The sequence below is a fragment of the Bombina bombina genome, chromosome 4 (genome assembly GCF_027579735.1).
Source record: "Bombina bombina isolate aBomBom1 chromosome 4, aBomBom1.pri, whole genome shotgun sequence".
NCBI classification, from domain to species: Eukaryota; Metazoa; Chordata; class Amphibia; order Anura; family Bombinatoridae; genus Bombina; species Bombina bombina.
In genome coordinates, this window is record NC_069502.1 from 882,916,709 (window position 1) to 882,942,105 (window position 25,397).

The 25,397-nt window shown below is 38.7% G+C and overlaps 1 protein-coding gene across 1 annotated transcript in view; it reads left to right on the top strand.

Annotated features, from left to right (window-relative positions):
- LOC128657432 (E3 ubiquitin-protein ligase SHPRH-like) overlaps nucleotides 1–3,239 on the top strand; it is a 179,049-nt gene extending 175,810 nt beyond the window's left edge. The window contains exon 9 of the mRNA XM_053711784.1: nucleotides 1,052–3,239. Coding sequence (XP_053567759.1) covers nucleotides 1,052–1,148 — 97 coding nt within the window. The 3' untranslated portion in view covers nucleotides 1,149–3,239. The remainder of the gene's footprint in view (nucleotides 1–1,051) is intronic.
- Nucleotides 3,240–25,397: the final 22,158 nt, after the last annotated feature.

Below are 25,397 nucleotides of genomic sequence, written 5' to 3' on the forward strand. Positions count from 1 at the left end.
CTGCAAAAATTAAAAATAAAATGAAGTTCACAACATAGATGTCAAAAAGTTGGCAACATCACTGATCTGTGTAGGTGCAAAAATACCTGAGCTTCAAGCTGGCAATGCCCAGTATGGATATATGGGGCTTGATCAACCAGCGCCAGTAATGGGATAAAACAAGAGAACAGCTTTGAAAAGATTTGCTGACCCAGTAGAAAAAACAACAGCATGGTGAGTGGTATCCATACTATTGTAGTAGGGTTGTACGATAATTTGCATGATTCGATAAGTCACGATTTATTTATTTTTTGTCTTGCTGCCACAATAAATATTGACAAAACCATAACTAATTATTGTAATTAAAAAAAATTCCACTGCTCTGCTCAGTGACTGCTAGTTTTGTTGTTTGTATTTTGCAGTTTAATGCATTTTATATTGAGAAATGTTTGTTTAACAGTTAAAGGGATAGTAAACCCATTTTTTTTCTTTCATGATTCAGATAGAGCATGCCATTTTTAACAACTTTCTAGTTTACTCCTATTATCAATTTTTCTTCGTTCTCTTGCTATCTTTATTTGAAAAAGCAGGAATCTATGCAAAGGAGCCGGCCCATTTTTGGTTCAGAGCCCTGGATAGTGCTTGCTGTTTGGTGGCTACATTTAGCCACCAATCTGCAAGCGCAACCCAGGTGCTAAACCAAAAATGGGCCGGCTTCTAAGCTTTACATTCTTGCTTTTTAAATAAAGATTGCAAGAGAACAAATAAATATTGATAATAGGAGTAAATTAGAAAGTTGCTTAAAATTGCATGCTCTATCTGAATCATGAAAGAAAGAAACATTGGGTTTAATATCCTTTTAATTTTCAAAAAATCGCAATTAAAATCGCAATTGCGATATTTCATGGCCATAATCGCAATATTTATTTTTTCCCATAACGCACAGCCCTATATTGTAGTTGTGCCAAGCAGTTTAACGTCCCTTTTAAATCTGGATTGTTTTTTTTTTTTTAAAACCATAGATGTACACTTATAGGAAATACTCTTGCTTACATTATATTTTCTTTTTTAGCCATACAAGCACCTCAATGAAGCAGTCTGAAGCATCTGTCCTGACTGTAGCTGACCTGGCAGACCTGTTTACAGAAGAGAGAGAACATTTGGAGTAGTTTGCCAGTGATAGTTAAAGGTACATGAAACCCAAAATTTTTCTTTCATGATTAAGATAGAGCACACAATTTTAAACAAGTTTCGAAAAGACTTACATTGTCAAATTTGCTTCATTCTCTTTATATCCTCTGTTGAAGGAGCCAACAATGCTTTACTGATTGCTAGCTGAACAGGATAGCCAATGACATATATATTGCAACCACCAATCAGCAGCTAGCTCCTAGTAGTACATTGCTGTTCTTGAGCCTACCTAGGTATGCGTTTTGACAAAGGATACCAAGTGAACAAAGCAAATTAGGTAATTGGAGTAAATTGGAACGTTGTGTAAAATTGTGTGATCTATATAAATCATGAACAAAAAATATGGAGTTTCTTGTTCCTTTACCTCTATTGTAAAAACGCACTTTCCAGATTCCATTCACGTTCTCAATATATAACCATTCCTACTGATCAACACTTATCTTAGGTAATTGTGTGTCATATTGCACTTCTGTCCAATCTTTTAGCAATATTATCACCTTTTATATTAGTGGGCATGTTTGTAAGCTTGAAATGTGGCTTTTCAATGACAGTATCTCCTTACGCTGAAATGTCACTGCAAGGGCTCTGTGTTCTCATAAAATTACATTTATAATACACCAAATGTGCATTGTAAAAGCATCACATAGCTAGGCATAGATACAAACACTATGGAGAACTGTTGCCATGGAAACCCACAATCTAAAAGATGCTCAGAGTGGAAGATATTTTTCAAAGAAATTAGACTATGGTAACCAAAAGGTGCTATTTCAGCACATCCAACATTTTAAAAATCAATCTTAAAGGGACATTAAACACTAAATAAATCATTGCTTCATTTATTGATTCAGAGCACAGATTGGCCTGAAAATAGTTTGTACATGTATTATTATTTTTTTTAATTGTATTAATTGTTTAAATATTAAAAAAAAAAAAAAAATATAAGGGTAAAGTTAATGTCCACAAAGCTGTGGGCGCCGTCTTATTGTAACTAAGGTTACCTTTTCTGCTGAGGCCAATTAGGAATGGTTATAAATGGCTAACTAGAGTGTGCGGCCAATGACTGTTTGGAATAGATCTGTGTCTGCACTTCCATGTTTAACATGAGTTGGAAAGCCCAAAATATTCAGAATTAAATCACAGGAAAGGAGAACAAAATAAATAATGAAAGTATACTGCAAAGTTGTTTTACTCCATGCAATTAATACATTTATATTAATATCTTGAGGTGCTTAATGTCCCTTTAAATTATGTTTATGTATTTTATTATTGAAGAATTTAGGCCTAATTTTAAATTGTTGTTAGATTAGTTAATTCAAGTTATAGAAGACCAAGAGTACTGTGCTAACATATTTTATGAAGTAAATAATACAAACTCTGTAAATATTTTATCAAACACCTAAAACCCAGCAAAATCCTTCCAGAATTGATGTCACAGAAGTGATTCCAAAAATAAATATGAATGTTGTTGTTACCTAAACCCTTTTTTTTTTTTTTTTTAAATGTGTGCTGGTTTATCCAGTGATATATATTTTTTTTCCCCTAGTCAAAATGACAACTTTCAGAGACAATATTTTATGTACATTCCTAATAGTGGTCAAATTGATTCCATTATTTACACTATTGCTGTTTTTGGGGGGTGCATAGATCAAATTTCGTACAGACATTGTCTTCCCAAAGAACATCTGACTTTTTAATATTTCTTTATGTCATCTTAGTGATCTTTATATAGCCCCTCTGTATAACTTTCTGCAGAAACCATGAACTATTACGGTTTTCCTCTGGAGGACTCTGGGTAAGGATATGAACATGGGGCATCTGATCTTTTGAAAACTATGGATAGTTAATCCTTGGCATCCGCCAGTTTGAGCAAATGGAAATAGATTGTGGAAACCCTTTTTCAATAATCAAGTTGTAGATAAAAAAAAAAAGATTTTTTTCTTTTCTTCAAATGTACTGTTATGTGATGCCTTTTACTAGGATTCTGTTTGTAAGATCTCTGCTCACAAGATAAATATTTGTATATATTTTAAACTGTTAATGTTATATAAAAGGTGGACTGTTTTACTAAATGGACAATAGCTATCAGTTATTTCAGTGGGTATGAGTTGTTAAACACTTCTTGGTTTTATATCACAAATGCTGAGATTCTGTGACTAGTTTACATAAATGAAATATGTATGTAATGCTTGTAAGATTTTTACATAAGTTACAAATGTTAACTTGGAATGCAAGTTCAGCTATTCTTTTTGTAACAAGATGTACAAATCTCACTAAATAGCGACATTTTATTGAAAAGTGAAATATGTTCCTTCTGACAGTTGTGTGTTAGCTGTTAAATTTATGTAATTTCAATTACTATATTGTTAAAGGGACAGTAATGTCAAAATTAAACTTTCATGGTCTTGATAGAGCATGCCATTTTAAACAATTTCTATTTTCTACGTTGCTTCGTTCTCTTGCTATCCTTTGTTGAAAATCATAGCTAGGTAGGCTCAGGAGCCATCAATGCACTCTCTGGGAGCTAGCTACTGATTGGTGGCTGCACATATATGCTTCTTGTCATTGGCTCACCTGATGTGTTATAGGGACTTGAAACCCAATCTTTTTTCTTTCAAGATCCAGATAGAGAATACAATTTTAAACATTTTTCCAATTTATTTATGTTATCAAATTTGCATTGTCCTCATGTTATTTTTTTGTTGAAGAGATATCTAGATAGGTAGCGTGCACATGTCTGGAGAACTACATGACAGGAAATAGTGCTGCCATCTAGTGCTCGTGCTGCAGACACATGCTCACTCCTTTACTTACCTTCATGCTTTTCAACAAAGGATAACAAGAAAATTTGATAATAGAAGTAAATAAAAAAGTTGTTTAAAGTGAAGGTCAATTTAGATGAATCGGTGCCCGGTTTTTAATAATCCTATTAAAAACAAGGGCACTTTAATTAATCAAAATTGACATTTCACTCGTTTTCTTTAAAAAACGGCCACCGGCCGTCGGAAGCCTCTTCATATGTCAGAAATGACAAATCCGGCTTCCTCCAATCACAGCATTCCCCCGGGGGAATCATGGCCTGAGGCAACACCTTTATTGGAGGAAGCCGGATTCATTATTTTGGACCCGCGAAGAGGGCTTTCGACGGGCGGAGGAAGCGCTGCAGCGGCTGTCAGGATAAAAAGGTAAGTTTTTGAAGAAAACGAGTGAAATGTCAATTTTGATGAATTAAAGTGCCCTTGTTAATAGGATTATTAAAAACCGGTCACTGATTCATCTAAATTAACCTTCACTTTAAAATTGTATGTTCTATCTGAATCATGAAAGAAATGTTTTGGGGTTTTATGTCCCTTGTAAGCTAGCCCCCAGTAGTGCATTGCTGCACCTATAACAAAGGATACCAAGTGAATGAAGCAAATTTGAAAACAGAAGTCAATTGGAAAGTTGTTTAAATATGTATGCTCTGTCTGATTTATGGAGGAAAAAAACAGTGTAGGTTTCATGTCCTTTTCAGGAATTAAACTTCCAACATGCTACTGTAAGTTTCAGTATCCTGTTATAATATTACCAACCACAGTCTGCCATTTGTTTTATAACAGAATCCATTTATGCCAGAATCTTAACAACGAAAAAAGTTATACCCATCATAAGCCTATTATATGAAATGTAATATAAAGGGACAGTCAAGTCCAAAATAAACTTTCATGATTTAAGTAGTGCATGTCATTTTAAACAACTTTCCCGTTTACTTGTATCACCAATTTTGCTTTGTTCTCTTGGTATTCTTAGTTGAAAGCTAAACATAGGTAAGCTCATATGCTAATTTTTTAGACCTTGGAGGCTGCCTCTTATGTGAATGCCTTTTGACAGTTTTTCACCACTAGAGGGCATTAGTTCATGTGCGTCATCTAGATAACATTGACCTCAGGCACCTAAAGTTACCTAGGAGTAAGCACTGATTGGCTAAAATGCAAGTCTGTCAAAAGAACTGAAATAAGGGGGCAGTTTGTAGAGGCTTAGATACAAGTTAATCACAGAGGTAAAAAGTGTATTAATGTAATAACAGTGTTGGTTATGCAAAACTGGGGAATGGGTAATAAAGGGATTATCTATCTTTTTAAACACAAAATAAAAAACTGGTGTTGACTGTCCCTTTAATCCAAAAATGATAGCAGGGAATCAGGTACCCCTACAGAGAACAAAGACCATTTGTAAATGAGGCAAGGCAAGACAAAAAAGCGGCAAGGGGGAAAAGGTTTCCAAAATAAAGAGGGGAATATTTAATTTAACAAAAAGAAAACATTAACCTGTAACAAAATTGGGGTTTTAAGTACAGGATTATCCTTTTCCATCTAACTCATAATTTATTTTTTAATGTACAAGAGAGGAGTAGTTTATTCTGACCACTCCACCTAAGGAGGGGTTTCTTACTGGTCTGTATTATTTTAGTGCAATTCTAAGCCTTGCTTGCATTATCCTGCACCTCCAGATTATTCGCATCCAATAATATACTTTCACTCCCGAAATTATGGATAAAATGCAAGTGGAAATCTGAAGCTCAGTTAGAATGGAGTCACACCTATCTATACCTTGCCATTAGAAGCACGTCCAGTGTCTTTTCTGGAGATCTGAGTAGCCTCATTTACAGGTACTGATTTAATCAAAAAGAGCATATTTGAAGAACACTATTACAACTGGATTTTGTCTCTACTACAGTTATTTAAATCCTTATATGGTAAAGGTCAAGCAAAAAAAATTAAAAAAAAAACTGGAACATAAATATATTTGAATTCTTAATCCACTTATTGAAAGTTATCAGTGTTTTAATTTGTTTCTATTTTTAAACTCTATTTTAATAAAATATGTTATATTGAATCTTGTGTATTAATACTGATTGCAATAAAATATTTGTTTTGGGTTTTTTTAAAAAAAAAATTTTTCCAAAATAATTTTTATTTTATTGAGGTTTGTAAAGAATACATCAAAAGGAGAAAGAAGAAACGAAAAATGTTACAGTTCACAATGACATCAGGTCAAACAAACAGCCAATAAAGTCTATACTGGATACAAATCTAAATATTAAATGACAAGTTAACAAATCATCAGGTAAAAAGTACGATTAGGCTTACTGTGGAAAATCTATTCATATGAGACTGATAGACACAATAACTCAACTAAAACAAGAAAGTAGTTACAAACCATTGCCGGTATAATAGCTAAGATTCAGCCTGCTAGATAGACATATTGAGTAAAATATCAACATATTCATATCAACTGTAAATGAAAGAGCCATATTCGGCATGTATATTAGCAAATATATATATTTTAGGAACCTCTTTATTTTATTTTTTGTGCGTTGAGCATATTATAGAATCCTCTTATAGGGCTGAAGGCCACTCTTGGGCCCAAAAACGCTTATGCTGAATAAGAGAGGAATATTAGATTCTGAAATGGCCACTTTTGGGCCTTTAATTATAGGAATGAACTTCTAATTAACATGGAGTATATATGAAATTCTTAGCTAAGGCTATTCTATGTATACATGGAGGGACAGTTCTGGGATCTTAAACCCTCTTTAATGTAGGTGAGGCCATAAGTGACCCCTTTCATCCATATACATATATATATATAAATAAGTACTCCTCCACTCCCCTCTAGTGGAGAAGCCCTGCAACTGCATATCATATATATGCTAAATCTATTATTTGTTAAGCTGCAGCAGTGAATAATATATGATGACCTGCATTTTCAGTGGATCCCAATATATCTTTAGGATAGACTTAACATGTAAATGTGTATTTCATAAACAGAAAAAAAGCTAACACATAGCATGGACAAAAAATAAATCCTAAAACACGATAAATACAGAGAAAAGCCCAGAACCCCTCATCAAACTAGAAGGTATTTACTAGCACTAATGAGCTAATGTCAAAGTCCCATAATGAGAACCAAGTACAACAAGTCTTAGGGAAAGATGACCGTTACATAACATGGACTTGCTGCATGTGAACATCCTAACCCACTCCAGATCTCCTCTGAGGCTCAGCTAGGGTCATATAATTGTCCTTCTGGGGTGGGTGGCAGCTATGGACAGACCAAATTGACATACTTATCACCCTCTGATGCGTCTCAACATGTAGCTGTAGCTTGTTTGGGAGTAGAGGTGCTGGCAGGATTAAACGTGGAATCCAGGACCTGTTAGCCGCAACAGCGGGTACAGGACCGATCAGTTCTTGTAATGCAGAATGGTGCTGCTGAAAAGTGTTGTATGGCGTGTATCTACCTCCCTGCTCGTTGTAAGGGTGTCCAGTGTCGCAACGAGATCTCTTTTCCGAGTCAGTCACTTGATAGTTTAACAGATCAGGTAGGGAATCTAGATGAATATCCACTGGATCCATGATGGATCTCTTTTTCCCACCTGGAGCAGGAGCCTCTAAAGTGCATCCGGACCACAGCAGACCCACCACAGGGGTCTCATCTCCATATATATGCGCTCCGTCCATCCGGTGCTCAGGTACTGCAAGCATGTAGGGTAAATGTGACTCTTGATCCACTGATATCGGTAGGACCTCAGCAACATACTCCATATCAGATTTTGTCCCATAGGCATGCTGGATTGTGTTGAGTATCTCCTCCATGCGGATTAGATGTGTTGTTAGTAGCTCTTCAAGCGCATGTAGAATTTGCTTCTCCATGGTTGCTAAGTGAAAGTTATACAGCGTATATAGCTGTTAATCCTAGATTCATAGGAATATAGGGAGGGCGAAATGAAGGCCTAGGCCACTAAAGGACCTCCGCTACGCACTTCATCAATTAAGGTGTTCCGGGCTGAAATATCTTTCTTAAAAGTAGTGTGATCAACTCAGTAAATCCTGGACCTCCCTCTAATGCCGAGAAGTGCCCAAGATCACCAATCTTCTGAGTAATAAATAGCAGATTTATTTACTCTATTGCTCAGCCCTGAAAAATAGCAGCCATCACTGCTGCCAGTTAGACACGCCCCCTCAGTTTTTTTTACATTTTATTCCCTTATATGATGGAAACACCATCTGGATTTGTTTCCCCTTTTGTAGACCCTTTTCATGAGCAGTTATTTTGTATAGACTCACTATTGCTGAAAAAGACTCTAATTAGAGGATCTTAAAGTGGCATAAGCTGTAATTAAAAAAGTGATGCAATATGTTTAGAGGATTTTCTTCTCACACTGTTGCTTGCATATATCAGTATGGACTATGTTTAGCACAGGATCAAAAGTGCATTGTTGCTCTGAAACTACCTTTATCTGTATAAAAAAAAAATGCTTAATATCCCTTTAAATACAATCTGGAAGCTACAGTGAAGTTTGGGAAAATCTGGTACTCACTTCTGATTCCTAAAGGGACCATAAAAGGCTTCTTTGACTAGGTAAATTTGTTAAAGCTAGATATGTGCATGCGGCAGTTTCACTCACTGCTGAATGTGGAATAAGGCGGCTACTTGCGGCATTCGTCTCTTTTTAGAGTCAGATTTCTTCTTGTGAAAGTGCAAAACACAGAGATCTGGATTTCCACAGATCTTAGTATGTTGCACTTTCACAAAAATAAATCTGTCTTGAAAAGTGCCGAATTCCACGAGCTGCTGCCTTCGATAGTGAAGAAACTGCCAAATGCACGTCTAGTAAAAGCCCTATGTTGTAAAATATTGTACAGGTACACATCCGGAAATCCGGAATTATTACAAAATTCAGACATTTTCATTAATATATATATTTCTTTCATGTAATTGGCAAAGTTTCCCAAACCTCAAAATGCCTATAAATACACCCCTCACCACACCCACAATTCAGTTTTTACAAACTTTGCCTCCTATGGAGGTGGTGAAGTAAGTTTGTGCTAAGATTTCTACGTTGATATGCGCTTCTCAGCATTTTGAAGCCTGATTCCTCTCAGAGTACAGTGAATGTCAGAGGGATGTGAAGGGAGTATCACCTATTGAATGCAATGGTTTTCCTCACGGGAGATCTATTTCTTAGAATCTCTGTTATCAGTCGTAGAGATTCATCTCCTACCTCCCTTTTCAGAGCGACGATATACTCTCATATTCCATTACCTCTACTGATAACCGTTTCAGTACTGGTTTGGCTATCTGCTATATGAGGATGGGTGTCTTTTGGTAAGTATGTTTTCATTACTTAAGACACTCTCAGCTATGGTTTGGCACTTTATGTATTTATATAAAGTTCTAAATATATGTATTGTACTTATATTTGCCATGATTCAGGTTTTCAGTATATTTCCTTTTGCAGACTGTCAGTTTCATATCTGGGAAATGTTTTTTTAGGAAAAATGTATTTCTTACCTGGGGTGTAGTCTTTTTCAAATTGACTATCTTTTAAATTTGCGGACAGAATTTGGCTGGCGAGGGCGCAAAATGCTAAAGTTTATTGCGTCATTCTTGGAACGAGAATTTTTTGGCGCAAAGTTACGTTCGTTGACGCAATTTCGTCATTTCCGGCGTCTTAGTTGACGCTGAGTCCTTTACAAGGTTGCGTCTTCTGTGACGCCAGTGTGTCATTTCCGGACGTTTTTGGCCCCAAAAAATATTTTTCTGTTTGTGCCGTGCGTCATACTTGGCGCCAAATATTTTCATTATTTAAGACCCCAATCCTATATGCCTCTTGCCTTTTCTCTATGTCAGAGGGCTATGCTGTTTGCATTTTTTTCCCATTCCTGAAACTGCCATATAAGGAAATTGATAATTTTGCTTTATATCTTGTTTTTTTCTCTTACATTTGCAAGATGTCTCAATCTGATCCTGTCTCAGAAATCACTGTTGGAACTCTGCTGCAGGATAACGGTTCTACCAAAGCTAAGTGCATTTGTTGTAAACTTGTGGAGGTTATATCTCCAGCTGTGGTTTGTAATAGTTGTCATGATAAACTTTTACATGCAGAAAATGTATCCATCAGTAGTAGTTCATTACCTGTTGCTGTTCCCTCAACATCTAATGCACAAGATATACAGGTAAATTTAAAAGAATTTATTTCTGATTCTATACAGAAGGCTTTGTCTGCCATTCCGCCTTCTAATAAACGTAAAAGGTCTTTTAAAACTTCTCATAAAGTTGATGAAATTTCAAATGACCGACAACATACTGAATTATTTTTCTCTGAGGATCTATCTGGTTCAGAAGATCCTGCCTCAGATATTGACACTGACAAATCTTCTTATTTGTTTAAAATGGAGTATATTCGTTCTTTGTTAAAAGAAGTGTTGATTACATTGGATATGGAGGAAACTAGTCCTCTTGATAATAAAACTAGTAAACGTTTATATTCTGTTTATAAACCTCCTGTGGTTATTCCACAGGCTTCTCCAGTTCCTGGTGCTATTTCTGATATGATTTCTTAGGAATTGAATAGGCCTGGTACTTCTTTTATTCCTTCAAGGTTTAAAAAATTGTACCCTTTGCCAGCAGTTTCTTTAGAGTTTTGGGAAAAGATCCCTAAATTTGATGGGGCTATCTCTACTCTTAGTACTTAGTACTTATTTTAAAGATCCTTTAGATAGAAAACTTGAATCTTATTTAAGTAAAGCCTATTTATATGCAGGTCATCTTCTCAGGCCTGCAATTTTTTTGGCTGATGTTGCAGCTGCATCAACTTTTTGGTTGGAATATGGATATCATAAAAAATTGATGTTAAATCTATGTTTTTAGCTGGAAGAGCTTTGTTGCTTAAATCTTGGAATGCTGACATGACTTCTAAGTCTAGATTGCTATCTCTTTCCAAGGTAATAAGTTATTTGGTTCTCAGTTGGATTCAATAATATCAACTGTCACTGGGGGGAAGGGAGTTTTTTTGCCTCAGGATAAAAGACCTAAGGTTAAATCTAAAGCTTCTAACCGTTTTCGTTCCTTTTGACAAAATAAGGAACAGAAATCTAATCCTTCCCCCAAGGAATCTGTTTCCAATTGGAAGTCTTACTCAAATTGGAATAAGTCCAAGCCATTTAAGAGATCAAAGCCAGCCCCCAAGTCTGCATGAAGGTGCGGTCCTCATTCCAGCTCAGCTGGTGGGGGGGGGGGGCAGATTAAGATTTTTCAAAGATGTTTGGATCAATTCGGTCCAAAATCTACGGATTCAGAGTATTGTCTTTCAGGGGTAAAGAATAGGATTCAGAGTAAGACCGCCTGTGAGAAGATTTTTTTCTCTCACACATTCCAGCAAACCCAGTAAAGGCTCAGGCTTTCCTGAAGTGTGTTTCAGACCTGGAGTTATCAGTGGTAATAATGCCAGTTCCGTTTCAGGAACAGGGTCTGGGGTTTTATTCAAATCTATTCATAGTCCCAAAGAAAGAAAATTCATTCTGACCGGTTTTGGATCTAAAGATTTTGAATCGATATGTAAGAGTACCAACTTTCAAGATGGTGACTATAAGGACTATTCTGCCTTTTGTTCAGCAAGGGCATTATATGTCCACAATAGACTTACAGGATGCATATCTTCATATTCCGATTCATCCAGACCACTATCAGTTCCTGACATTCTCTTTTCTAGACAAGCATTACCAATTTGTTGCTCTTCCTTTTGGCCTAGCGACAGCTCCAAGAATCTTTTCAAAGGTTCTCCGTGCCCTACTCTTTGTAATCAGAGAGCGGGGTATTGCGGTATTTCCTTATTTGGACGATATCTTGGTACTTGCTCAGTCTTTACGTTCTGCAGAATCTCACACAAATCAACTAGTGTTGTTTCTTCAAAGACATGGTTGGAGGATCAATTTACCAAAACGTTTTTTGATTCCTCAGACAAGGGTAACCTTTTTAGGTTTCCAGATAGATTCAGTGTCCATGACTCTGTCCCTAACAGACAAGAGACGATTAAAATTGGTTTCAGCTTGTCGGAACCTTTAGTCTCAATCATTCCCTTTATTGGCTATGTGCATGGAAGTTTTAGGTCTCATGACTGCAGCACCGGACGCAATCCCCTTTGCTCGTTTTCATATGAGACCTCTCCAGCTTTGTATGCTGAACCAATGGTGCGGGGATTATACAAGGATATCACAATTAATATCCTTAAATCCCAATATTCGACTCTCTCTGACTTGGTGGTTAGATCACCATTGTATGATTCTTGGGCCCTCTTTCGTACGTCCAACCTGGACTGTGATCACAACAGATGCAAGTCTTTCAGGTTGGGGGGCTGTTTGGGGATCTCTGACAGCACAAGGGGTTTGGAAATCTCAAGAGGCGAGATTACCAATAAATATTTTAGAACTCCGTGCGATTCTTTGGGCTCTTCAATTTTGGCCTCTGGTGAAGAGAGAACCATTCATTTCTTTTCAGACAGACAATATCACAACTGTGGCTTATGTCAATCATCAGGGTGGGACTCACAGTCCCCAAGCTATGAAAGAAATATCTCGGATACTTGTTTGGGCGGAATCCAGCTCCTGTCTAATTTCTGCGATTCATATCCCAGGTATAGACAATTGGGAAGCGGATTACCTCAGTCATCAGACTTTTTTTACCTCAGTCATCCAGGGGAGTGGTCTCTCCATCCAGATGTGTTTTCTCCAGTTGTTCAGATGTGGGGTCTTCCAGAAAAGATCTGATGGCATCTCATCTAAACAAGAAACTTCCCAGGTACCTGTCCAGGTACAGGGATCCTCAGGCTGAAGCAGTGGATGCGTTGACACTTCCTTGGTGTTATCATCCTGCTTATATTTTCCCGCCTCTAGTTCTTTTTCCAAGAGTGATTTCCAAAATCATCATGGATCAATCGTTTGTGCTGCTGGTGGCATAGCCTCACAGGTTTTGGTATGCGGATCTTGTCCGGATGTCCAGTTGTCAACCTTGGCCACTTTCATTAAGGCCAGACCTTCTATCTCAAGGTCCGTTTATCCATCAGGATCTCAAATCATTAAATTTGAAGGTATGGAAATTGAACGCTTAGTGCTTAGTCATAGAGGTTTTTCTGACTCCGTGATTAATACTATGTTACAAGGTCGTAAATCTGTTTCTAGAAAGATTTTTTTATCGAGTTTGAAAGACTTACATTTCATGGTGTTCTTCTCATAAATTTTCTTGGCATTCTTTTAGAATTCCTAGAATTTTACAGTTTCTTCAGGATGGTTTGGATAAAGGTTTGTCTGCAAGTTCCTTGAAAGGACAAATCTCGGCCCTTTCTGTTTTATTCCACAGAAAAATTGCTAAGCTTCCTGATATTCACTTTTTTGTACAGACTTTGGTTTTTATCTAGCCTGTCATTAAATCAATATCTCCTCCTTGGAGTCTTAATTTGGTTTTGTAGGCTTTACAGGCTCCTCCATTTGAGCCTATGCATTCTTTGGACATTAACCCCTTAATGACCGGACCATTTTTCAGTTTTCTTACCCTTAATGACAATGGCTATTTTTAAATTTCTGCAGTGTTTGTGTTTAGCTGTAATTTTCCTCTTACTCATTTACTGTACCCACACATATTATATACCGTTTTTCTCGCCATTAAATGGACTTTCTAAAGATACCATTATTTTCATCATATCTTATAATTTAATATAAAAAATATATAAAATATGAGGAAAAAATGGAAAAAAACACACTTTTTCTAACTTTGACCTCCAAAATCTGTTACACATCTACAACCACCAAAAAACACCCATGCTAAATAGTTTCTAAATTTTGTCCTGAGTTTAGAAATACCCAATGGTTACATGTTGTTTGCTTTTTTTGCAAGTTATAGGGCAATAAGTACAAGTAGAACTTTGCTATTTCCAAACCACTTTTTTTCAAAATTAGCGCTAGTTACATTGGAACACTGATATCTGTCCGGAATCCCTGAATATCCCTTGACATGTATATATTTTTTTTTAGAAGATAACCCAAAGTATTGATTTATGCCCATTTTGGTATATTTCATGCCACCATTTCACTGCCAAATGCGAGCAAATAAAAAAAATTGTTCACTTTTTCACAAATTTTGTCACAAACTTTAGGTTTCTCACTGAAATTATTTACAAACAGTTTGTGCAATTATGGCACAAATGGTTGTAAATGCTTCTCTGGGATCCCCTTTGTTCAGAAATAGCAGACATATATGGCTTTGGCGTTGCTTTTTGGTAATTAGAAGGCCGCTAAATGCAGCTGCGCACCACACGTGTATTATGCCCAGCAGTGAAGGGGTTAATTAGGGATCTTGTAGGGACCTTGAAGGGCTAATTTTAGCTTTAGTGTAGTGTAGTAGACAACCCAAAGTATTGATCTAGGCCCATTTTGGTATATTTCATGCCACCATTTCACCGCCAAATGCGAGCAAATAAAAAAAAAAGTGACATTTTTCACAATTTTAGGTTTCTCACTTAAATTATTTACAAACAGCTTGTGCAATTATGGCACAAATGGTTGTAAATGCTTCTCTGGGATCTCCTTTGTTCAGAAATAGCAGACATATATGGCTTTGGCGTTGCTTTTTGGCAATTAGGCCGCTAAATGCTGCTGCGCACCACACTTGTATTAAGCCCAGCAGTGAAGGGGTTAATTAGGTAGCTTGTAGAGAGCTTGCAGGGTTAATTTTAGCTTTAGTGTAGAGATTAGCCTCCCACCTGACACATCCCACCCCCTGATCCCTCCCAGACAGCTCTCTTCCCTCCCCCACCCCACAATTGTCCCCGCCATCTTAAGTACTGGCAGAAAGTCTGCCAGTACTAAAATAAAAGGTGTTTTTTTTTTTTTTTTTTTTTTAATTATTCAGCTGTGATGGACCCCTGCCTTAACCCCCAACCTCCCTGATCCCCCCCAAACACCTCTCTAACCCTCCCCACCTACCTAATTGCCACCAACTTGGGTACTGGCAGCTGTCTGCCAGTACCCAGTTTTCCCCAAAAAATAAAGTGTTTTTTTTTTATTTTTAAATGTTTTTTTTCATTTTTTCTGTAGTGTAGCTGCCCCCCCAGTACCCCCACCCCCCCTAACCCTACCAGATCCTATTATTATTAAAAAATTTTTACAGTTTGCTGCCCCCCTCCCTCTTAACAAAATTCATTGGTGGCAGTGATTGCTGCGCGCGCGCACACACGCGCGCGCACGCAGGCCCCCCGCACGCTCCCGGCATCCGGCGTGCACAATGCACTTGAAGGAACCGGATGCCGGGTAGCGATGGGCCGCCCACCCTCCTCCCTGTAAGCTCCCACCCACCAACGAACGGCCCCATCGCTACCGGTGCAGAGAGGGCCACAGAGTGGCTCTCTCTGCATCGGATGCTTTTTAAAGGGTATTGCAGGATGCCTCAATATCGAGGCATCACTGCAATACCCTGAGAGCTGCTGGAAGCGATCGCTTCCAGCACTCTCTTAGACAACTGACGTACCAGGTACGTCCATTGTCACTAACTGCAAGTTTTTGCAGGACGTACCTGGTACGTCAGTTGTCATTAAGGGGTTAAACTACTTTCTTGGAAAGTGTTATTCCTTTTGGCCATCTCTTCTCCTTGAAGAGTTTCTGAATTATCTGCTCTCTCTTGTGAAGTTTTGCAGACTTCATTTAAATTCTTACCTAAGGTTGTGAATTCTAACAACATTAATAGAGAAATTATTGTATCTTCTTTGTGTCCTAATCCTAAGAATTCTTTGGAGAGATCTTTACATTCTTTGGATGTGGTGAGAGCTCTGAAATATGTTGAAGCTACTAAAGTTTTCAGGAAGACTTCCAGTCTATTTGTTAGCTTTTCTGGTTCCAGGAAAGGTCAGAAGGCTTCTGCCGTTTCCTTAACTTTGTGGTTAAAGCTTTTGATTGATCAAGCTTATTTGGAGTTGGGTCAAGCCCCGCCTCAGAGAATTACAGCTCATTCTACTAGATCAGTCTCCATTTCATGGGCTTTTAAGAATGAAGCTTCAGTTGATCAGATTTGCAAAGCTGCAACTTGGTCTTCTTTGCATAAATTTACTAAATTCTGTCATTTTGATGTATTTACTTCTTCGGAAGCAGTTTTTGGTAGAAAAGTTCTTCCGGCAGCTGTTTCAGTTTGATTCTTCTGCTTCTGATTTAAGTTTTTTCTTTTCAATTATGAGACTAAACTTATGTTTTGAGTTGTGGATTAATTTTCTTCAGCGGAAAATGGCTATTTTTATTTTTATCCCTCCCTCTCTTGTGACTCTTGCGTGGAGTTCCACTTCTTGGGTATTGCTATCCCATACGTCACTAGCTCATGGACTCTTGCCAATTACATGAAAGAAAACATAATTTATGTAAGAACTTACCTGATAAATTCATTTCTTTCATATTGGCAATAGTCCATGAGGCCCATCCTTTTTATGGTGGTTATGATTTTTTTGTATAAAGCACAATTATTTCCAAATTCCTTTGTTGATGCTTTTTACTCCTTTATCACCCCACTGCTTGGCTATTCGTTAAACTGAATTGTGGGTGTGGTGAGGGGTGTATTTATAGGCATTTTGAGGTTTGGGAAACTTTGCCCCTCCTGGTAGGATTGTATATCCCATACGTCACTAGCTCTTGGACTCTTGCCAATATGAAAGAAATTAATTTATTAGGTAAGTTCTTACATAAATTGTGGGGTTTTTTAAATGAAATTCACTTGGGCTGACTCCATCAGCTCATCACTTCATACACCTACCCGTAACTGAAATAACTGTCAGAAGTACCTAACATTCTTTCAAATAATGTGCATAATAATAATAATGCACTAACAATTATTTTCATAATTAATTAATCGGCCGATTCTTTTTTCTATTAATCGAATAAAAAAAAAATGAATACAATTTTTACGTATATTTAAAATAAAATCCAGAAACTGAGTGTTACAAATATAAATTTCAGGCTAAAACTTTGCAATAACACAACTTTTTGTCCAATTTTTAAGCAGCAAAACACATTTTTATAATTAAAGGGATAGAAAACTCGTATTTTTTTTTCTGCTATCATACTGCATGTTTAATTTAATACTTCTTTGCCATAGACATCAATTAAATGTAAGATACGTTTTCATTTTAATTTAACTGTTAAAATAAATACTTAGGCCAAACCCCCCAGAACTGAGCGATAATAATCCAATCAGTGTGATCGTACGCACATATCAGTATTTCTGAAGATGGTTGCCTGCTCATGCACAGTTTTAGCCATACACCGGCTACGTCACAGTAATGCTGAAGTAGTTCCAGACTTGGCATTATGGTGTATGATCATGTCTGCAGGAGGGGCTGGGCTAAGGGGCGGTTACTTGCACAGCTCATCACTCCCTTTAGGTTACGTAGCCATACCCCCAACTGTCCCGATTTTCGGGGTCTGTCCTGCTGTCCAGGGTTGGTAGCCATCTGTCCCGTGTTGCCCCATGCATTTTTAAAAAATGTATATATATATATTTTTTTTTTAATTCTATTAGACCCATACTCAGAAGCAGCTGGCTTTTCTCACCCATGGTTAGATACCTGTTAGATTCCCTGTGGAAACGGAATGGTGTGTGGGTTAAGCAGGAGTAAGAAGGCTGTATACCCTCTGACCTCAGGTAATGGTGACCTCTCTAACCTACCTCTGGTAGTGATGATGTCTAACCCCTAGAGATAATACTAGCATGCCTTCAGTTTTATACGATGAGCAGTGCTAATACCAGAGTAATGAACAATGGCAGCCTCTTGAATTTTGAAATGTTGGGAGGTATGCGTAGCTGTGCTATGTATTTACAGAGCTCCCTTCTCTACTCACCTCCCCAGCCTAGAAATGCAGACAAGCTACACAGATCGGGAGGTGAGGGTAGAAGGGGGATCTGCAAATACTTAGCTAAAGGTTTTCTATTCTACAGCATTTCCATTTTACACTAAGGCAATAAGTATTGCAGATCCCCCTTCTCCCCTTGCCTCCCCCCTCCAGCCTAGAAATGCTAATAAACTACACAGATCGTTTAGGTAATAAATTAGCTGCACACAGACTCACCAGCAGATGAAAGTTTCACTATCTGCTCTGTGAATAACTGTGCAGTGTATAGGGTTAAATTTACAGAGCAGAGAGTGAAACTTTCATCTGCAGTAAGTCTGTGTGTGCAGCTAATTTATTACCTAAACGATCTGTGTAGCTTGTCGGCATTTCTAGGCTGGGGAGGTAAGGGGAGAAGGGGGATCTGCAATACTTATTATTGCCTTATTGTAATAGTGAAATGCTGGAGAATAGAAAACCTTTATCTTGTGAAATAAATGATCTTTTTTTTTTTACGATCATGAATTGTCAGTGTTCTCAGTGGCACTGTGTAACAGCACTATCTGATGTTATTAGACCGCTAAGCAAAGCGTTGTCACTCAATTAGGAAATCTAATGCCCATTGTGACACAATTTTGTCAATCAATTGACAAGAATAACGCCCATATTAGAAAGCTAACGCCGAGTATACTGATTGAATTCTCCAGTGTGATATGGCCAATGAGGAAGTGAAATTGTATTAGTTAAAAATACGGAGAGTGACAGACAACTGCTTTTTAGAAGGGCGGATCAGACTCTGCAATAGGGAACTATTTGAGCATAATAACAGTATGATTTTAATGTACTTAGAATATGAGAATTTTTTTTGACAAAGCTAGGATGTTACTTTTTTATTAAGGTTTATTTAGGTATGGAATTTCAGGAGTTATTTTCTATACCTTTAAGCAAAACAAACCACAAACTGTTTGAACATGAGGTAGGCTCTCTTTCTTTTGTAAAATGATGGTCCACTGTCCTTCATAACATTTGGAATATTTTTTTCACCACTAGGAGGAGGTGAAGAAGCCATACATGTCACGCCGCGCCGCTCTAGCCGTTGCTAGGGGCGCGGCGTCTCCTTCCCTGCTTGTTGCCAGGGGCAGTGTCGGCTCAGATGCGTGCGGCGCTGACGTCATCGCCGCATGCTCCTGATGTCGGTCAGACCTCAGTGGCCTGAATCCTGCGCCTATTTAAACTTCCCCAGAACGATCTGTCACTGCCCAAGTATAGGTGTTACTTTGTGTACTCTGGGTGTGACAAATCGTTCTTTCGACTAAATTCTGTTACTGAACCTGCCTGCCTGACTACTCTCCTGCCTTAACCCTTAAACTGCTGATTGATCATTGTTGCTGAATACTGCCTGCCTGACTACTCTCCTGCCTTAACCCTTAAACTGCTGATTGATCACTGTTGCTGAATACTGCCTGCCTGACTACTCTCCTGCCTTAACCCTTAAACTGCTGATTGATCATTGTTGCTGAATACTGCCTGCCTACTCTCCTGCCTTAACCCTTAAACTACTGATTGATCACTGTTGCTGAATACTGCCAGCCTGACTACTCTCCTGCCTTAACCCTTAAACTGCTGATTGATCATTGTTGCTGAATACTGCCTGCCTGACTACTCTCCTGCCTTAACCCTTAAACTGCTGATTGATCACTGTTGCTGAATACTGCCTGCCTGACTACTCTCCTGCCTTAACCCTTAAACTGCTGATTGATCATTGTTGCTGAATACTGCCTGCCTACTCTCCTGCCTTAACCCTTAAACTACTGATTGATCACTGTTGCTGAATACTGCCAGCCTGACTACTCTCCTGCCTTAACCCTTAAACTGCTGATTGATCACTGTTGCTGAATACTGCCTGCCTGACTACTCTCCTGCCTTAACCCTTAAACTTCTGATTGATCACTGTTGCTGAATACTGCCTGCCTACTCTCCTGCCTTAACCCTTAAACTGCTGATTGATCACTGTTGCTGAATACTGCCTGACTACTCTCCTGCCTTAACCCTTAAACTGCTGATTGATCACTGTTGCTGAATACTGCCAGCCTGACTACTCTCCTGCCTTAACCCTTAAACTGCTGATTGATCACTGTTGCTGAATACTGCATGCCTGACTACTCTCCTGCCTTAACCCTTAAACTGCTGATTGATCACTGTTGCTGAATACTGCCTGTCTGACTATTCTCCTGCCTTAACCCTTAAACTGCTGATTCATCATTGTTGCTAAATACTGCCTGCCTGACTACTCTCCTGCCTTAACCCTTAAACTGATGATTGATCACTGTTGCTGAATACTGCCTGCCTGACTATTCTACCTGCCTTAACTCTTAAACTGCTGGATTGATTACCATTGCCAAACCCTACCTGCCTGTCCATTCTAGTGGTTTATCCTTGGACTGCTTTGATGTTTCCAAACTCTGCCTGCCTGACCATTCTAGTGGTTCATCCTTGGAATGTTCTGCTGTTGCCGCTGGGGACTGTCTGTGGTGAGTGCCACCTTCCTCATCTCGCTAACTTTCTCTGCTCTGGGATATTCCCTATAATTCCAGCTCGACCCCGGAATAACAAGACTACTGGCCGAGTTTGGTCTGATAGAGGAGTATCCCACGAGCATTACAATACAAGAGCTTTAAAACCCTCCCATCTCTCTTAGTTTTGTTCTTGACCTCGTAGGAGATGTTTGAGAATAGAGGTTGTTCCTGCTACTTGCTTATGGATTACTAATTGGGAGCTCAGACCTATGTGAGACCCAGAGTCCCTGGGGAGTATAATTTACAAAGAAAAGACTCTTCACATCAGCTAAATGATACAGGGACACAGGAATTCCCTGTTATGTGCACAGCATTTCCCTAACAGGACTTCAGCCATAACTACCCTCAGGCATTGCGGGGACTTGTCGCTAGCCTCCCCCTGAGGGACTCAGGTATTTCCTACTGCAATCCTCTGCGGTACTCAATACCTGCACTGTATGGGCTCTCTACTGCGGATACTGATGCAGCTGCATTGACATAGATTTACATGCCTAGTAAGCCAATGGAGGGGTGCTGCGTAAGGTAAGTGACTTTTCACAGCTCCCACAGCCCAGAAGCTATTTGTAGGTAGTCTGACACATGTACAGCATAGTCAGGGGACTTAACCTCTCCTCATTACACAATGTTTTCTCCCTATCATGTCCCTAAAGGTTCTATCATCCTTGGGAACAATATCAGGGAACCCTCTGGCAGCTCTATGAGTAATTTTAGAGGCACTTTTAATATTTAGGTGTATGGCCCTTTAAGAAGACCGGCATTTGCTTAGGGCAATTTGGTAGAGGAGACTCTGGTTAGGCTGGGGACCATTGTTTTATAGATTTAAGGTGTTTTAATGCTTGGTGCACTATCTTTTATGTAAAAGGAACCGAAGTGTTATAACTTTATTACATGGATACCGGCTTTGCTGCCGGCAGTAGCTCTGCCCCCTCAGTGTTCCCTTGCTTTTCACTCTTAATCTGGAGCCTTAGCAACAATATTCACAACTACTTTGGGTCCAGATTCTAAACTTATTTACAGCGCCTGTCTGTCCCATGAAGGGGGTGAGTACCCATACAGGAGATTCCAGGGAGTACTTAAGGGCTCTTTTATTTCGTAGGGGCTTTAAGGCTTATTACTCTGGGATATAGTGTAAGTGTCTGAGGGAGTGTTACATAGTGTAGAGGGCTCTCTAACAGGTTTTTCTCTGTACTGTTTTTTATATAAGGTGTCATTGCATACCTTAATATAAGTACAACAATGGAACATAATGTTTCGGTCCCCACTGATGTTTCTATAGAGGAGTCAGTTTTTGATATCCCTCTAGCTACATATATATGTTTATTTTGCAAATTTGTTCCAGTATGCCAAGTCAACCAAATCTGTTAGAATTGTGTACCTCCGATTTTTGTATGCAAACCAAACACAACCTTCCACTTATCAGAGGGAAGATTGCCAAATACTTGTCACTCAGGGACTCTACTGATTTCACTCCTGAATTTAAAATTAGCATGTACAAAATTGTGACAGATTGTTTGACGGCAATCCCCAAATCTAGGGATTTACCTTAGTCTCATGAGGTTAATTTGCAAAATCCTTCCTCTCAACACCAAATTCATGCTCTCTTCCAGAGTTCTGGCTCTAAGGATGCAAATATTTGTAATTCTGATGAAGTGTTATCAGATGAGCAGGAGCCAGTTGCAGATCCTGAATTTGACGATGCCTTTAGATTTAAGGTGGAACATAGCCACAATTTATTGCAGGAGGTATTAAAGACTAGAAATTTCTGAGGAGAAGTCTGCTGAAAACAAGCCTGTTAATCAGTTAAATATTGTTTTCAAAGCTCCACCAAAAATTCCACAGGTGTTTTAGGTCTCATACTATATTGCTAAGGAATGGAAAAATGTACCCCATTCCAAAACAGAATGTGGAAGTGTGAGAAACAATCACTAAGGTTGATGGTGCTATTTTCACTCTCGCCAAAAGTATGACTATCTCTATTGAGGATAGCACTTTGTTTACAGACCCAATGAACCGCAAATTAGAGTCCTTCTTAAGGAAACTCTTTCTCCAGACTGTTCTTTTACCAGCAGTTTATCTCACCTGTCTGGCTGCAGCTATAACACTACAGTGTAACTCAATAGCCAAAATGGTTGCATACAATTCCTCTACCGAGGATTTACAAAATTGTTTTAAGGCTCTTAAAATGGCTCAAGCATTTATGTGTGATGCTGTAATGGACATTATTAAGATCAATGTCAAAAATATGTCTATAGCAGTGCTGGCATATGGTTAAAATCTTGGTCAGCAGACATGATATCTAAAAATAGACTGATGACTCTTTCCTTTCAAGGGAAGATTCTATTAGTTTCAGACTTGGACCCTATTATTAAGACAGTCACTGGTGGGAAAGGAGCCTTTCTTCCTCAGGATAAAAAGTCCAAAGGAAAGAACAGATGAGGGAATTAGTTGTGTTCCTTTCACTCCTCAGGAGAACAGAAGTCCTTCTCTTCTCAGAATCCTGAGCCCTCCAAGGCAGCCTGGATGCCTGGTTCTTCAGGGTCAAAGAACAAGCAATCCAACAATACCACTAAATCAGCATGAAGGTGTGGCCACCAAATTAGATTCTGTTCTGGTAGGGGGCAGACTGGGTCTCTTAAAGGAGGCCTGGTGCAGGGCAGTCCGGGACTCCTGGGTTCGAAATATCATTTCTCAGGGTTACAGGATAGGCTTTTTGTCCAGACCTCTTTGAGGACGACTCCTTCTGTCTTATGTTCCGAAACTTCAATCAAAGGCAGCTGCTTTTCTACACTCTGTTCAGGAATTAGAAAATATGGGGGTAATTATCCCAGTACCTGTATCTTAACAGGGTCAAGGGTTCTACTCTAATCTGTTCATTGTCCCAAAGAAGGAAGGGACTTACAGATCTATCTTAGACCTTAAGATTTCAAACATGTGTGTCAGGGTTTCCACTTTCAAGATGGAAACCATTTACCCAATATTGCCCTTAATTCAACAGGGTCAATTTATGACTATAATAGACCTCAAAGATGCATACCTGCACGTTCCCATCCACATGGATCACTATCAGTTCCTGGGGTTTGCATATATATGGACAAATACTACCAGTTTGTCGCTTTTCCGTTTGGTCTGGCTACAGCTCCATGTATCTTTACAAAAGTGCTAGTGATCAGAGCCCAGGGGATTTAAATTGCACCGTACCTTGACAACATACTGGTGAAAGCTCCTCTATCATTAGCAATCACTGATACTCGCAAGCTTCTATTAAGCCCGTGACACACTGCAAGCGATGCGGCGCGAGGCAAAGCAGCTGCTTTGCTCCGCGTCGCATCGCTTCTGAAGTTCAAATATTTCATCTCTGAGCGCTTAGCTACGCGACCTGACGCAGCAGAGTGCTCAGAGATGAAAAGGCAAGACACACTGAGCGCGCACAGCTGCATCTACACGCTGCGCGTCTCTCTGCTTGCAGTGTGTCACAGCCCTTATTTCTCCAAAACCATGGTTGGAAGATCAATGTTCCCAATGCTACAGGTAACATTTTTAGGACTCATAATAGATTCAGTCCGTATGCGTGTATTCCTGACGGAATCATGCAGGTAAAACTCCAGAGAGCATGTCTCTCCCTGCAGAGTCCACCATTGCCGTCTGAAGCTAAGTGCATGAAGGTAGTGGGTCTTATGGTAAAGCACCAGTTACAATCTCTTGAGAGAATACTAGATTCATTCTTACAATAAATCAGTTGTCCTACATGAATAACACCTTTGTCAAATATATTAGGGTCTCTTACAATTCTTTTCACAGGGTTTTGAAATTCAAAGTTATTCCAAGATATTAAGTGTTTTGCACTGCTTTAATTTCACCATTAACTTTCATTTATGTTGTATCAGGAAAATATCAGATTGTTATAATATTGCTTTCCACTATGACTTTATTACTGAAGCTCAAGTAGTGTATCTCAAAAACTAGATCTAATTAATAAAAACATTCTGAAGTCATATTTGTTTTTCAAGACCCAAAATTAGTAAAGCATCACTATTTTTAGTAAAGGGATAGTAAACACCAAAATGTTAATGTTTAAAAAGATAGATAATCCCTTTATTTACCACTCCCCAGTTTTGCATAAACAACACTGTTATAGAAATATACTTTTTACCTCTGTAATTACCTTGTATCTAAGTCTCTGCTGACTGCCTCCTTATCTCAGATCTTTTGACAGACTTGCATTTCAGGCAATTAGTGTTGACTCTTAAATAACTTCACGTGCATGTACACAATGTTATCTATATGAAACACACGAACTAACGCCCTCTAGCTGTGAAAAACGGTCAAATGCATTCAAATGTGAGGCGCCCTTCAAGTGTTTAGAAATTAGCATATGAGCATACCTAGTATTAGCCTTCAACTAATAATACCAAGAGAACAAAGCAAAATTGATGATAAAAGTAAGTTTTTTAAATGACATTCCCTATCTGAATCATAAAAGTTTAATTTGGACTTTACTATCCCTTAAGGAAACAAATTAAAACTGGGTACTGGCAGACAGCTGCCAGTTCCTAAGATGGTGGAAAGGAGTTAGAGGAGGGAGGGTTAGATAGCTTTTTGGGAGGGACCAGGGAGGTGGGAAGGTAAGGGTGTAATCCTACACTGAAGAAAATAATTATAATAATAAAAATAAAATAAAGGTCTAAAACTGCATACTAGCAGACTGTCTGCCAGTATTTAAGATGGGGATGACCAGTGGAGGAGGGAAGAGAGCTGTTTGAGAGGGATCAGGGGGTGGGAAGTGTCAGGTGGGAGGCTAATCTCTACACTAAAGCTAAAATTAATCTTACAAGCTACCCAATTAACCCCTTCACTGCTGGAAATAATAAAAGTGTGGTTCACAGCTGCCTTTTAATTACCAAAAAGAAGCTTTGTCAGATCGATAGCTCTTTCTCGATTCTGTGGGTGGTGGTGCATGGCCGTTCTTAGTTGG